We start from the raw sequence: 16,596 nt of genomic DNA, 5'->3' as shown, positions 1-16,596 counted from the left end.
TATATATAGTGTTCTACAGAATCCCAAGGTTAAGGAAGTAACCCATATATATAGTGTTCTACAGAATCCCAAGGTTAAGGAAGTAACCCATATATATAGTGTTCTACAGAATCACAAGGTTAAGGAAGTAACCCATATATATAGTGTTCTACAGAATCCCAAGGTTAAGGAAGTAACCCATATATATAGTGTTCTACAGAATCCCAAGGTTAAGGAAGTAACCCATATATATAGTGTTCTACAGAATCCCAAGGTTAAGGAAGTAACCCATATATATATATAGTGTTCTACAGAATCCCAAGGTTAAGGAAGTAACCCATATATATAGTGTTATACAGAATCCCAAGGTTATGGAAGTAACCCATATATATACTATAAATGAAGGAGAAATGGTTGGTACTTACTAAGAGAATACTCTTGACAAACAGAAGGGTGTTGTATGGAAACATGAGGAGGAACATTAAGTGGTCTTTAACAAAGTGTTGTCTGGAAACATGAGAAGGAACAGCAAGTGGCCTTCAACAAAATATTGTCTAGAAACATGAGGAGGAACAGCAAGTGGCCTTTAACAAAATGTTCTCCAGAAACATGAGAAGGAACAGCAAGTGGCCTTCAACAAAATATTGTCTGGAAACCTGAGGAGGAACAGCAAATGGCCTTTAACAAAATATTGTCTGGAAACATGAGGAGGAACAGCAAGTGGCCTCTAACAAAGTGTTGTCTGGAAACATGAGGAGAAACAGCAAGTGGCCTTTAACAAAGTGTTGTCCAGAAACATGAGGAGGAACAGCAAGTGGCCTCTAACAAAGTGTTGTCTAGAAACATGAGGAGGAACAGCAAGTGGCCTTTAACAAAATGTTGTCCAGAAACATGAGGAACAGCAAGTGGCCTTTAACAAAGTGTTGTCTGGAAACATGAGGAGGAACAGCAAATGGCCTTTAACAAAGTGTTGTCCAGAAACATGAGGAGGAACAACAAGTGGCCTCTAACAAAGTGTTGTCTGGAAACATGAGGAGAAACAGCAAGTGGCCTTTAACAAAGTGTTGTCCAGAACCATGTGAAGGAACAACAAGTGGCCTCTAACAAAATGTCCAGAACAGCAAGTGGCCTCTAACAGAGTGTTGTTCGGAAACATGAGGAGTAACAGCGAGTGGCCTTTAACAAAATGTTGTCCAGAAACATGAGGATGAACAGCAAGTGGCCTTTAACAAAGTGTTGTCTGGAAACATGATGTGTCGATAATAGCAAACACATTTAAGAAATAAATAGCACCATTAAAAACTATTTATTAGGAGACATTAAGGGATATCACCCATTTTCAGAACTGACAGTAATTTTCACCAGTCTTTGAGTCTAACAAGAACCCCCATATTTGTAAACGCAAAAACGTTCTTACCGAATTTTGACTGAAATAAAATTTCTCGAGTTTTTCGTCATTAAAGTTTAACCAATAAAATTATTTTCGACAAATTGTAAAGTTTAGCTAGAAATCGTTTTTTAGTAATTTTTACTCTTAATGTACCAGTACAATGTGCCTTAAAAGAATTATAAACACTTGTTTTGGTAATGTGGTTGGACATAAACGCATGTTTTGGTGATGTAATTGAACAAGTTGAACATAAACGCACATGTTTTGGTGATGTAATTGAACAAGTTGAACATAAACGCGCATGTTTTGGTGATGTGATTAAACAAGTTGAACATAAACGCGCATGTTTTGGTGATGTGATTGAACACATTCAACATAAACACATGTTTTGGTGATGTGATTGAACACGTTCAACATAAACACACAAGTTTTGGTGATGTGATTGAACACATTCAACATAAACACACAAGTTTTGGTAATGTGATTGAACACATTCAACATAAAAACACAAGTTTTGGTGATGTGATTGAACACATTCAACATAAACACACAAGTTTTGGTGATGTGATTGAACACATTCAACATAAACATATATAATTTGGTGATGTGATTGAACACATTTAGCATAAACACACGTGTTTTGGTGATGTGATTGAACACGTTCAACATAAACACATATATTTTGGTGATGTGATTGAACACGTTCAACATAAACACACAAGTTTTGGTGATGTGATTGAACACGTTCAACATAAACACACATGTTTTGGTGATGTGATTGAACACGTTCAACATAAACACACATGTTTCATGTGATTCATTTCGAGTCTCACCGAAGGTGTGAGTGATAACCTGAAAGAAGAAAAAACTTGTTAAATTTTAACTAATAAAGCTGTATGGCTGATCGTTTTGAAACCTTCATCAGGTATTGTAAGATGTAGATTTCAATATATATGTTTGCAGAACCACTTGAGGCCCTGGTGGTTAGGGCGTTCAACTCGCGATCTGCTGGTCGTGGGTTCTTGCTCGTCCTTTCAGCCATAGGGGGTGTTATTAAGTGACTGTCAGTCCCACTGTTCGTTGGTAAAAGAGTTGGCGGTGGGTATTGCTGATTCGCTGCTAAATTAAGGACGGATAGTGCAGCTAGCCATCGAATAATTTTAAACCAAACCCAGAACTATTTAATCTGGTTTTTGTTTTGTTAATTTCAGTGACAACTGGTTACTTTTGAACTTTTGTTGATGTGTCCTTTTTATTAAAATTTTTTGTTGGTCACTGTTCTAAAAGATCACTTTCGCTGAGGGTGCCCCTGTCATTATCATTACATCTACCAACACTTCTGTCTTCTTTGTTGTTGAGCACAAAGCTACACAATGGACTATCTATACTGTGCCCACTTTGGATATCGAAACCCAGTTTTTAGCGTTTTAATTCTACAGACATACGGCTGAGCCTCTAGGGGGCAACACTTAAAGATAAAACGTGCTCGAACACCCCATTTTGGGCTAGTGTCTCTTTTCCCGCGATATCTGAGGGCTTATAACGCTAAAAATCGGTATTCAATATCCTCTGTGAGCACAACGCCTATAGCCCATTATGTAGCCTTATGCTTAACGATAAAACAAACTGTTTCCTTGATTGCCAGACCATGCATGAATTACTGTTAAGATTAACTATGAATTTATATTATACACATTATATAAGATGGTCCAAGAATTATCAAAACATTAAAATAATGAAGAATAAATAAAAAAAACAATTACTTAAAGTTTACACTTTCAAAAGGAGTGGCACTCAAACACTCCAACATCATCATCAGCTTGACTAATTGTGAAGAGGTTCTCATTGGTTAAGGCTTATCGTTAAGAGGTTCTCATTGGTTAAGGCTTATCGTTAAGAGGTTCTCATTGGCTAGGGCTTATCGTTAAGATGTTCTCATTGGTTAAGACATTCGCATATTTTCGAATACCAAATTACTTTTTATCTTTAGGTATTACATCTTTGAAATGACCAACAATAACATTTAAAATACATTTAATTTCAACATCTGAATTAAACACGTAAAAGATATATAGGATCAAAGAACGAAAAAATTTACGTCATCCATAACTAATTGTCTTGTTCAGAAGGAAGCAGTCTTATTTCAAAAGCATTTACGTTTGGATTGTATTTCAACACTTTGGGACTCAGGCGACGGTCGTTGTTTTCCATCATGACTGTCTGGTACAACGAGAGGCTTACAACAATTAAGACCACAGCCATATTCACTGTTTACTCCTTGTTCGAGTCGTGTGGCAAAGAATTCATCAGTATTACCACTCTCACTGTTTTTTTCAGTTTTCAAAAGTTTATTGCTATCAGCCAAAACTTTGTAGTGTTCAAAAGACTCATTGCAATACGGTTGGGAAATAACCGAGTCTTCTTTAGTATTGCTGAATAAGTTGCTTTCAAAAAAATTAGAAGATAAAGACTCATTTGGACCTAAAACAGATGGTGGCAGAAGAGAGAGTGTTTGGTCAGTTTTCAAGTTAAGATTTTTGTCTCCAATATTCGTTTTTAACCCTTTTTCTGTCTCACGTGTCATGTAAAAGTTGTCAGGGCTTGTTTTGAAATTTTTATCCAGAAAACTGCGAGATGTAGGAAGGAAAACTGGCACTGGTATTGGTATTGGGAGTGGAATTGGAAATGGAACAACTACGGTTACCGGAAGCGTAGATGAAAATGCGTCAAATGAATTGGTTAAACAATGTGAAAGTACTGAAGAATGCGGTTTCGTGTCTACAGACATTGGCCGAGAAATATTAAGCGTATTTATCGAACAAGCGTTGGAAGGAAATTCAGAAAGCACCGAGGGGAGACTAGATGGAGATGAACCCAAGGGATTCTGTTTGCCTAAATCTTTTTGTAAATGAAAAAGACTATCAACATATTGTTGGCCTAAATATGGTGAACGCATGTTGAAAAATGGTAGTACAGACGTTCGAATTTTATTTGTATCTGGAATCGCAATGGGGGGCGCAGGAAATAAAACTTTGGGTTCTCGAAGTGCTGTAGAAAAGCGAGAGTTGGGATTAGTTGGCCAATGAGAAATGATCTGATTTCTGGTCGACTTCGAGCGAGGACTTTTAGGTTGATGTTGAAAGAAATCTTTAGTGGATAAGCATCTGTTAGTGACACAAGTGACGTTATGTCGTCTTTTGAAATCCTTTTTATTAGACTTTCCTGGAAAACTGGCTGTAGTCCGATTAGTAGCCAGTGATGGGATCCTATCGTCTAAAGTAAAAGGAACTTTTCCAGTTTTCTCTGCTGATGACGTCAAAGAATCTCGTCGAATTTCCCTACAACTTTCGTCTTTGCAGTCTCGAAGCCACAACTCTGGAGTAATAATATTTTCAGTAGCGTTGCGATTTATCTTGCGAAATGTTTCCTGGAAACGAGGGTGCACCTGAAGATGTTTTTGGGTCTCTTTACAAAAAATGTTCATTTTGTATTGGTTGAGACATTTGTCGCTACAGAAACGTAAAGCGTTCTCACCATTTTCTAAGTTGACGTAATTCATCGCGTGTCTGATGTGTTTACACCAATCACACGTCTTCTTTTTCTTGAACGAGGCTCTTCGACACTGGGTAAAGCACACTTCGCTACAAAAGGCCTTAGTTCCCGTGCTGCTTCTCAACGTTAACAGCTTCATTCCAACTTTCTGGCACCAAGCACAGATGGCGTAGCTCGACGTTGACCGACCTGAAACCAAAACATAAATATATTATTTGTCTGTTTGTTTGTTTTTGAATTTCGTGCAAAGCTACACGAGGGCTATCTGCGCTAGCCGTTCCTAATTTTGCAGTATAAGACTAGAGGGAAGGCAACTAGTCATCACCACCCACCGCCAACTCTTTTATCAACGAATAGTGGGATTGACCGTCACATTATAACGCCCCCGCGGCTGAAAGGGCGATCGTGTTTGATGTTATCGGGGATTCGAACCCGCGACCCGAGCGCCCCCTAACCTCCTGGCCATGTTGAGTTTTATTATACATATCTACTCTAAAACACGTCAGAATATTTCATTACAATATTTTAAATTGTTTATTTTATGGAAATTTATTCTCAATTTATTTCCGTACCAGTTTTTTTTTATATTAAATTGTTTCCTAATTCAAAGAAATTATATAACTAAATAAAGGTTTATATTCAACCGCGTATCTTCACTACCAGAAAACTACTTAACAAACCGTTGTAACACTCCAATTACCATAAATATCCTACTGACAACGTTTTATACTTCCAAAAACCATAAAACTCCTTTACAAACCGTTGCAACGTTCCAAAGACCATAAATATTCTTCCAAAATCGTTGTAACACTCCAATTACCATAAATATCCTACTGACAATAGATAATATAAATATATATGATAAATATATAGATAAATATATATGCATGTGTGTGTGTGTGTGCGTGTTTTAGAGTAGATATGTATAATAAAACTCGGCATGGCCAGGAGGCTAGGGGGCGCTCGGGTCGCGGGTTCGAATCCCCGATAACACCAAATATGCTCGCCCTTTCAGCCGCGGGGGCGTTATAATGTGACGGTCAATCCCACTATTTGTTGGTAAAAGAGTTGGCGATAGGTGGTGATGACTAGGTGCCTTCCCTCTAGTCTTACACTGCTAAATTAGGGACGGCTAGCGCAGATAGCCCTCGTGTAGCTTTGCGCGAAATTCAAAACAAACAAACAGACAATGTATAATAAATAATTCGACAGAAAGTTATAAGTTGCCGAAATTTCACCAGATCGTAGTATCTATTATAAACTGTATATAAAAAAAAAAAAAAAACGTGAATGTGTGCGAGAGAAGCCTAATTATCGGTTTTTGGGAGAATAACGTATAATGGATTTTTTTTAAACAATTTACATGATACCATTTTCAAGGCTTTTGATTATGTCCAAGGTGGCCTAAGGGTCACGGGTTCGAATCCCCCTCCCACCAAACATGCTCGCCCCTTTTAGCCGCGGGGGCGTTACAATGTGACTGTCAATCCCACTATTCGTTGGTAAAAGAATAACCTAATAGTTAGCGGTGGGTTCTGATGACTAGACTACCTTCCCTCTAGTCTTATACTGCTAAATTAGGAACGGCTAGCGCAGATAGCCCTCGTGTTGCTTTGCATGAAATTCCATAAACAAATAAACCCTCTGGTGGCAGTGGCATTTTAATTAAGAAATATACATTTTATGCGTTTAAAATATTGCTTATGCGCCCAGGCAACATTCCACTATTGACTCCCTCTGTAATATTTAAAGCTGGACAACGAGCTACATACATTATACTCACTGCAGGAATCGAATCCCGAATTTTAGTTATATAAGCAAAAATTCTCGACAGCTGTCTTTCACAAAAACATATAATCAACAAAGTTAGGTTTCCTTTATGGATCGACACAATATAACCAATTGTCGTGTTATTTTTCACTCCATATCTATTTAATATTTTTAGTCACTAGAGGGACGATATGTTTAACATCGAGTGCGAAACTAGGTATCAACTAGGACTAATTTGTACCAAAGCCGTTCTTCTTTATCATTTGTAGTTGTATTTGCAAATATCTACATTAAATATTTTATAGGTGTGAAAGAAAAAAAGAAGAAGAAAAAACGCATTCAAAACTACCATATTATACGTGCCCAAAATAATACGATAGCAGAAAACTGCCGTATTAAAGCATATTGTAATACGTGTCCAAGATGACGCTGTAGAGAAAAGGCGTTTTATTTTATTTTTTTCGTATTTGCAATTGCTAAATACGTGTTATAATGTTTAATTAATAAAAGATTCAGTTATGAAAACAATAATGAATTGGCATTAGTCTTTTAGAAATAAGTGAAAGCGAAGATATATAAATATGTGCGAAAAGAAGGACAAAATTAAAAGTGTCGAGGTTTTACCTTAGCATAAACAATCGTAAACAAAGCCACACAATGAAATATCTGTGTTCTCTACATCGCGGGTATCAAAACCCGGTTTCTAGCGTTGAAATTCCGCATACATAAGGCTGTGTCATGGGAGAGCCGGAAACAAAGTGAACAGATTCGAAGAGAAGGATAAACTTAATCAGGGACAAAGAAATCTGAGGAAAACAATGAGAAATAAAGTGAATAGATATGTAGAGAGGGACAAAGATATCTAAGGAAAATATTCACTTTATTTCTCATTAGATATGTAGAGAGGGACAAAGATATCTGAGGAAAACAATGAGAAATAAAGTGAATAGATATGTAGAGAGGGACAAAGATATCTGAGGAAAACAATGAGAAATAAAGTGAATAGATATGTAGAGAGGGACAAAGATATCTAAGGAAAACAATGAGAAAAAAGTGAATGTATATGAAAAGAGGACAAAGATATCTGAGGAAAACAATGAGAAATGAAGTGAATATATATAAAAAGAGGTACAAACTTAACAATGGCTGGGGGAAATGAACAGAAACAATTGTAATTAAAATGAACATGGAGAAAAAAAGAGGGCAAAGTAACAAAATCAGAGACATGAGGAACAACGTTTTAGAAATTGCAAGAAATTTCAATGAGGCACAAGAAGAGCAAAGCTGAAAAGAGAAGAAAACAACTTTATGTTTGTACACTGGACTATCTGTGCTCTGCCCACAACGGGTATCGAAACCAGATTTTTAGTGTTGTAAGAGAAGAAAAAGAGCACGAAAACGTTATTATCGAATGCCAGAAACATAAAGGAAACATTTAAATAAAAAATATTCTATAATTATAATCATTAGTTTTTATGTTCATAATGTGGGTTGTTGTTATCATGACCCGGGAAGTAGATTATACCAGCTCTCGTCAAGCATTTTTCAAATATAAATAGTGTCTCAACCGTTACTATATTTTTCGCTTCCCAGCCGGCTTGAAAAGCCCTGGTATTGGATAAAAAGTCTCGTCGGCACTGGATATGGTGCGATTGGCTTGTTATTATACAGTTTAATTTATTTTCGCTTAGACCTTATTCATAATAATGAAATGTAACACGATGTTTGACAGAAAAAGAAATAATAAAAGACTCCTAGTTCTCGGATAAAATGTCAAGCTACTATTGTACAAAAGGTGGTCTGTAATTACTTGGTCAAATATACAGTTTCGTATTCATTACGATGGCAAACAGCCCTTTAGAAGTACGTTGCGGAGAAGACCCCATTTTCCTGTTTCCGTAAATATAATTGTTGTTGCTCTCGGGCACTGTCTTCACGGGCTAATTATTTTATTTTAATTAATGGTGTAATTATCTGATCACAAGTTAATTATGTTGCTTTAATTATTTATGGAGTAAATTGAAACTTTAGAACGTGTTTGTCTGTTATAATTATATCCTGGAGTGAGTATAGAACTGACCTACAACAGATGATAACAGTCCTACTCATTGGAGAGTAGGGGGTGGGGGTGGAGTTCTTTGTCCAGCGGCAGAGATTTTGGGGGTGCTCCCATAAAAAGATGGAATCAGGACGTGACGTCACTCCGAAAGTTCCAAGACTGTGTATTTCCTAACTTTTGAAAGCTTGCTTTGAATTTCGCGCAAAGCTACACGAGGCTCCTGTGAAGGGCAGAGCACAGATAGCCCATTGTGTAGCTTTGTGCTTAATTAGAAATAAACAAACAAACAAACAAACAAACCAAGACTGTACATAAAATTGTGTATTTCCCAACTTTTGAAAGCTTGGTTTGTTTGGCTTGAATTTCGCGCAAAGCTACACGAGGGCTATCTGCACTAGCCGTCCCTAATTTAGCAGTAACAGGCCACAGTGAAGGCAGCTAGTCAACACCAACTACCGTCCAACTCTTGGGTTACTTTTTTTACCAACAAATATTGGGATTGACCGTCACATTATAACGCCCCTATGGCTGAAAGAGCGAGTATGATCGGCGACGGGGATTCGAACCCGCAACGCCATGCCAGGCCCCCATTTTTGAAAGTTGTTACTTCATAAGCCGTTTTTTTTTTTTATGTTGCCTTAATTTCGGTTGAAAAATTTTGCATGAGATAAGGACCCTATGCACGCGCATATTGAGCGTAAAGGACACGGCTCCTCAGTTCAAATAATTATAAATTTAAAAAGTTGCCTTTTACAAAAACGAATTTAAAAAAATCAAATTTTATATATATTATAAAAAAAAGCATAAAAATTAAACGTATGACCATTTTTGGTATTTTGTTTTGCTTGCTATGAAACAATTTTCTCAACCATCGTGGTTTAAAGGTTTTGAGTGTGTGTCTGTGAAAGGAATTGTTAAATTATACATGTAGATGGCGTATGATGCTTTGTTTTAGCCTTTTATGCACCAACCTGTTGTGAGTCTGTCATTTCGTTAATTAATTAAAGGGTCCCTAATAACACGAGTCACATAAAGATTATGTAAACCTATTGCAACTAATTACGGTGTTGGAGAGGCTACGTTATTCGTATAGAAAAATCAATAATGTCACCCAATATTTTTTGTCATTTCTTCGCAAAAAAAAAATATAACTACTTAATATGTTGATATATGTGGGCCCTACCGGTAGTTAACGGTATCAAAACAAGTCGGTGATTTGAGAATTAATTAGAAAGAACCGAAAAGCTCTGTTTTACAGAAGGGGTTGGATTTGATAAAGAAAGTCTCGGTTAACGAGTGTCGTTTTAGAACTATTTACCGGATACACGTTCCCTGTGGTCAAAAAGAAATCCCAGAATTCAACAGTTTACATCGAATTACTGCTAATGGGAAGGGTCGCTCTGGTGGAAGATTTAGCTGCTTCTACTAAAGATATTAACTTACAACGCTGGAATCCGGGTTTCGATACCCGTGGCGGGCAGAGCACAGATAGCCCATTGTGCAGCTTTGTGATTAACTTCAAACAGACAGACAAACAATATAAAATGTTCACTTTTTCTCAATTGTTTTTAATGAGATATGAATGTTAGGCTTAGTAATTCCTAGCGCAAACAGCCGCCCGTAGGGCTGCGTTTCTGCTAGTAAATACGATATCAAAACACATGAATATTTTTTATATGACTGGTATATCTTGTACTATTGGCTCGACATGGCCAGGTGGTTAGGGCGCTCGACTCCCAATCTGAGGGGCGCGGGTTCGAATCCCCGTCACACCAAACATGCTCGCTCTTTCAGCCGTGGGGGCGTTGTAACGTGACGGTCAATCCCACTATTCATTGGTAAAAGAGTAGCCCAAGAGTTGGCGGCGGGTGGTGATGACTAGCTGCCTTCCCTCTAGTCTTACACTGCTAAATTAGGGACGGCTAGCGCAGATAGCCCTCGTGTAGCTTTGCGCGAAATTCAAAACAAACAAACAAATTACTTGCTGTCATAATGAGTCTGATTTACTAAATATAAAATCAGTTTAAGCTCTAACTTAACGAGTACAAGCTAGAATTTGAGAGTGGCAATATTTCTATGATAAAATTAGGGTTAACATGGAAATACATATGGAATAGCCCTAGAATAGAAGTTGATTAAATAAACCTTTTGCTATTAATGACCTTCTTATATTAGTTTTGTATATCTTTCTGGACATCACGTACCAACATTATTTCAGAAACACGTTTATTAAAACAAGTGACTATAATAAGCCTTTTTATTTTCTCATTTTTTCTATCAATCGTTTATTTGTTTTCGACTAATGGGTGTGTCAATAAAACTGGAAACGAACTCGGGACTTGAACTAACACATTTTCAAGAAAATAAAAGAACGGTTTTCTATTTGTTAGTATATAATACATTTTATGGTCCTAAAACAAACTGAAATGTCTTCCGTTCTCGTGGTCCAAACAACAAAAAGTTTGATGAAGAATAAAGTAGTCCTTTGATCGCAGTCCGATTTTGTGTTGAAAACTAAAAACAAAGTATTTTTATTTTATTTTGTAGGATGAAAGAACCACATTTAAGCACTATATCAGAAGCTACGTCGATCTTAAAGCCCGAATTTGAAATAAAATCGATTTTCGTAATTTTGAATGTAGATTGAAAAATCACATGGAAAATAATTTTCAAGTTCAATGAGCTGTTAAAAATTATCTTTTACACTTCAGGATCTAATTAAATAAGTTAAACAAGTTAATTTTTTTTGAAGAAGTATTAAATTTTACTAAGAAACTACACAAAAGACACTTCAAAAACATTTAATAAGAGATGATGACTAAATAATTGGCCATAATAAAATTTACATGTTTGAACTTCAATTACTTTGTAATGATTTAGCTACAAAATATAAACGCAATTGTTACGGAACATATATGGTATATTTTTCAATTTTTCATCAATATTTCTGAACAAACAAGCCACTTGGGTAGGTATTTCAAAACCTGAGAAAGGTCTGTTAAGTAAATGAAGTTAGTTGAAAAGCTGGCTTTTGACAGCTGTTTGGAGATCACCATGTGCTCAAATTGGAATTAGTTGATTTGAGTCAAGCTGGTTCTGCATTAATAAATTAGGTTCTGGTATTTACAACAACCCCATCGATGTACTGATGAGTTCCAAAATTTAATCTCATAGTCCGCGGGCATCTTATTAGGCAATCTCAAAGTTTAATCCTGGCATAAGACACATGAAACCATATTGCGAAGAAGATATCTGTAATGACAGATCCGTTGTTTTTGTTTTTACGGACCATGTAAACACTAAGATGTTGACTTATATCACTTATATCACTGTCTTCATGTATTATAGCTCACGGATAATCATACTTGTAAAGACAAATGACGTCAGTAATTGTTTTAATATTTTTGGAATATAATAGCTCTGAGCTATAATGTTGTAAAACACAATACTTAAGCCTATCATGACATATAGGTTATACATATACATATATGGCCTGATGGTTTGGGCGATGGACTTGCAAGCTGAGGGTCGCGAGATGGGATGCCTTTCACCGAACGTGGTCGTCTAATATTGTTGTTGACTGCCCCTCCCCCTGGGGTGTACAAATTCTTAGTTTACAAAAATAACGACCGACCTTAAAGATCGAATAAAAAATAGATAAAAAGCTAGAGAATACTTTTAAAACACACATGAATATGTATGGGAATTACAGTACGGAAACTGACATACTACTCATAATTGTTTTAAAGATATGATAGACAGCAGTAATATTCTGTCACGTGTATTGTTCTAGAAGGAAAAAAAGATATCAACTAAAATATTCTTGAACGCCATCATATTTTCTTTTAAAAACAGATTAATCTTAGCTGAAACCTAACATTATAACACACATATCTCCTTAAGAAAACATCTTTGTTACGATACATAACATTAACTGTTTTCCCTATACATTTAATAATAAGAGATCGGACTAAGTGTACAAAAGAACCTGATAATTAATAATACCTAACAATGTGTTAAATACCTACGTCATTAATGAAGATAACTTTATAGTTTTTATAGGATCATTATAAAATAGGGCCTATTTTTTAGATAGCTTAAGTATGCTACCATTTTGCAGTTACACATCTGAGGTTCTTCGTTTACTTTCCCCCTTACATTATTAAAATAGTGTTCACGCATGTAAATTAATGGAAACAGATGTAGCGACAGCACTTGAAAGGTCGATACATAAAGCAAGCGCTCGTTTTAATTAGTGAGTCTTTCAAGTCAGTGACTGGTGATGACAATGTTCTGTGTTAGATGATTTATTAAAGACTTTTCCAACCATTTGAAGAACTAAGAAATCATTTAAACTTTATTAAAATAAGCTAAATTATCTTACAATATTTTTTAAAAAATGTATTTAACTCATCATTGAGAAAATGTCATCAAACTATTCGGTGAAAAGTAGGCCGATGAAAATGAATGCATTTGATACTCTGTTTAAGATGTTGAAATATACTTATTTCATTAGAAATACTAAACCACGTGGCCGGCTTTCCCTTCATACTTCATGCTTCTAATGAGGCTCTCTCTATTTTATACACAAGCTCTGTAATTTAATTACAAAAAATACGTTTTTAATATAAATGATTAGAGATTTGATTTTGAAAGCATCATTAAGCACGAACCCAAGAGAAAAAAAAATTAAAATTGTGAAAAAAATATAGATAGACGCGGTCACTTCACACAGTTTATGTATATTATAAAGTCATTACATAGATGATTATTGCTTTGTGTAAAACTCTAGAAAGTATCATACCGAGTCCAACTAAGTAATTAAATTTGATATAATACCATCATAACGATCTGTCCTATTATAAATTATGTATATTATATTGAAAAAATACTACCCACTTCCCTGACCCCCAGTGGCACGGCGAACTTACAACGCTAGAAACCGGGTTTCGATACTCGTAGTGGGCAGAGCACAGATAACCCTTGTGTAGCTTTGTGCATAATTAAAACAACAACAAACAAACCCACTTCCCATGAGTTTCTCCCAACTTGTGGAGAAAACTCTGTAGACATAGTCTAAACTATACTAAGTGTGTGAGGTTAATAATACATTTGTCAAATCAACGTAACAATAGTTAAAAGCGTTACTTATATTCGGTCAATGGCCACATAACGTCAATATAGTTTATCTTATAAACCTAATGTTCTGGTAATAGTTTTCGATTGTCATTAGCAAAAGCATTTTTCAAAAGACTTGGAATTGCACCATAAATTGTTGGGTGTTTTCAATCTATATGGCATTTTATAAGCACGTGGTCTAAATGGTCAGTTGAAAAAACCTTATGAATGGACTATAGTTTTAAGTACCGGCCAGACGGAAGGCACAAATCATCAGAACTTGCATCCTGAGAACTTTGCATGAATCTTTCAACAGAAAAGCGGGATTGACTGCTACTCCTATAATGCACTCACAGCTGAAAGAGCAGTGTGTGTGGGGGGGTGTTTTATAGTAAAGCCACATCAGGCTATCTGTTCTGTCCACCCAGAGGAATCGAATCCTTTATTTTAGCGTTGTAAATCCGTAGACTTACCGCTGTCCAACCGGGGGACCTGAAAGAGCAGAGTGCTTTCACAGGCAATGCGAAACAAATTCCTACCCCCCTCTCGACATGCTAACCACTAAGTTGCACCTCGTCCAATGAACTATAAAATATAACATATATAAGGTCTACAAATATGAATAATTGCGTTTATATATTTGTTGACAGATGTTGTTTATGTATTGTACAAACAGCACCGTCACTCAGGTCTATATTTCTGGTAGAAAAATATATTCAAAAAATACATGCATCAACAAATATAAATGAGGTTAAATATTACTGGTAAAGCTGCATGTAAGTTATTGTTTTATGAAAAGATAATATAAATTACAAAATGACAAATTGTATATAAATTTTGGGCTGGTGGTTAAGGCACTCGATTCGCCATCTGAGGGTCACGGGTTCGAATCCCCGTCATCAAATATGCTTACCCTTTCAGCAGTGGGGTCGTTATAACGTTACGGTCAATCTCACTCTTCGTTCGCGGTTGGTAGTGTTGACTAGCTGCTTTCCATCTAAATTGGGGAGGCTAGTTCAGTTCGTCCTTTGCATGAAAATCAAAACAAACAATATATTTTTGGTTAAATGACAATCCAAATAAATTATTATATATAAAAACGCCACATTTAAGAGAAGCTTGTAGAATGCTGATTAAATATAAGGTTGTAACATTTTGTAAACTAAATTTAGTATTCAACAGAAATGTCATTCGCTTTCGCTCAAACAATATTAAAACGCTTATCTTAAAGGGCTCATGAGATAGACACCGTGACATGTATTTGTGAAACAAGTGGGAATCCTCAATAGCCGTAGCCGTAATTAGATCTCAAATTGGTCAAGAGATGGAGCTATGAGCTAAAAGTTTGTACTTAAAAACAATCAGAGCCATTCTGTGAGCCGCTTTGCCGCGGCTAAATACAAAATTTATATAACAGAAATAAATTAGATAGATTTCTTCATATATTTACATCTGTTGTAGTTGTCTTTAAAGGTTGTTACATTGTACTGAAATTCACCTACAAGCTAATTATATTAGCTTCGCGACAAAAAAGAAAAAAGTACGTGTGTACGTTCTTTTATAGCAACGCCATATCGAGCTATCTGCTGTGTCCACCGAGGGGACTCGAACCTATGATTTTAACGTTGTAAATCTACAGATTTACCGGTGTCCCACCCGGGGACGAACGAAAAAGAAAAAAAAAACGGAAAAATAGGAAACTGTATAATAAGATACAAAGAATTCAATACTTATTTCTTGTTTTTCAACAGTAACCTGAAAAAAAAAAAAAGACATGGACAAACCTAATTATAGTGTCTTCAGAAATCTGTCAATAAAAGCTAATGTTTTTCAAAAGAGCACGATATCGATTTGGAAACTTTCAAGATAAGCATCATACGAATGTGACAAAGAGCCAGTTACATTAGGAAATATTCTTTCCAAGAGTCTATAAGTTTTGGTATGTTTATTACTTGTATGATTTATAGAGAATAGGTTTGTCAAAGCAGTCCAGTCGCAAAAACGCTGGAAATAGAAGGAATGAATAGAAATCAAACAAAGAAACTATCGAGACTCCCACTTGACAGTCGAAACAAGTGTGTATCTATCATTTTCACGAACAAAAACGTTTAGAAAGTTTTTCTAATAGATTACTGCAAGTAAAATCAATCAGAATATTTTCTGAACCAAGATGACGATTTACAAATTAAATAATAGGACGTACCATCATTGCAGGGAAACTATATATAATATACTTTACCATAATGATTAAAACTTCATTTATTCCTCAGATGAAGTTATCAATTACTCTCCCGTTAGAATGATATCATCTAACTTAATTTAATAACGTTAAGGCTTAGAAAAAGGCTTATATCAGATATATCCAACTCTCTCGTAAATGATTTGTGCATAACTTATCAAGACTATTCCCATTAAAATGTCATTAAGTTCAAATAGATATTTTTTGTTTTGCACTATAAATCAAGTAATTATAATATGTCATTACAGATCATTAATAACTAATCTTATTAATATTAATGGTTTTACTTAAATGATTTAAAAAGTTACGATGAACGTTTATCGTTACACATACTATTTGCATAAACACGGAGCATTTTTGTCTCTATGAAAACATAGTATACAAATAGATTAAATAAACATAAACATAGTATACAAATAGATTAAATAAACATAAACATAGTATACAAATAGATTAAATAAACATAAACATAGTATACAAATAGATTAA

General features: G+C 35.5%; 1 protein-coding gene across 3 annotated transcripts in view; it reads right to left on the bottom strand.

Annotated features, from left to right (window-relative positions):
• Nucleotides 1-3,432: 3,432 nt before the first annotated feature.
• Nucleotides 3,433-16,596, bottom strand: part of LOC106472334 (sine oculis-binding protein homolog) — a 20,461-nt gene continuing 7,297 nt past the window's right edge. For 2 of the 3 annotated variants that reach the window (XM_013932972.2, XM_022400934.1), the window contains exon 3: nucleotides 3,433-5,110. In XM_013932972.2, coding sequence (XP_013788426.2) covers nucleotides 3,513-5,110 — 1,598 coding nt within the window. In that variant the 3' untranslated portion in view covers nucleotides 3,433-3,512. Of the gene's footprint in view, nucleotides 5,111-8,771; nucleotides 8,916-16,596 lie in introns of those variants that run through there. The other variant, XM_022400935.1, reaches the window with a different exon arrangement.

The sequence above is a fragment of the Limulus polyphemus genome, unplaced genomic scaffold, assembly GCF_000517525.1.
Source record: "Limulus polyphemus unplaced genomic scaffold, Limulus_polyphemus-2.1.2 Scaffold5253, whole genome shotgun sequence".
Taxonomy (NCBI): domain Eukaryota; kingdom Metazoa; phylum Arthropoda; class Merostomata; order Xiphosura; family Limulidae; genus Limulus; species Limulus polyphemus.
The sequence above is the reverse complement of the archived record's forward strand: the minus strand, read 5'-3'. Positions and strand labels throughout refer to the sequence as shown.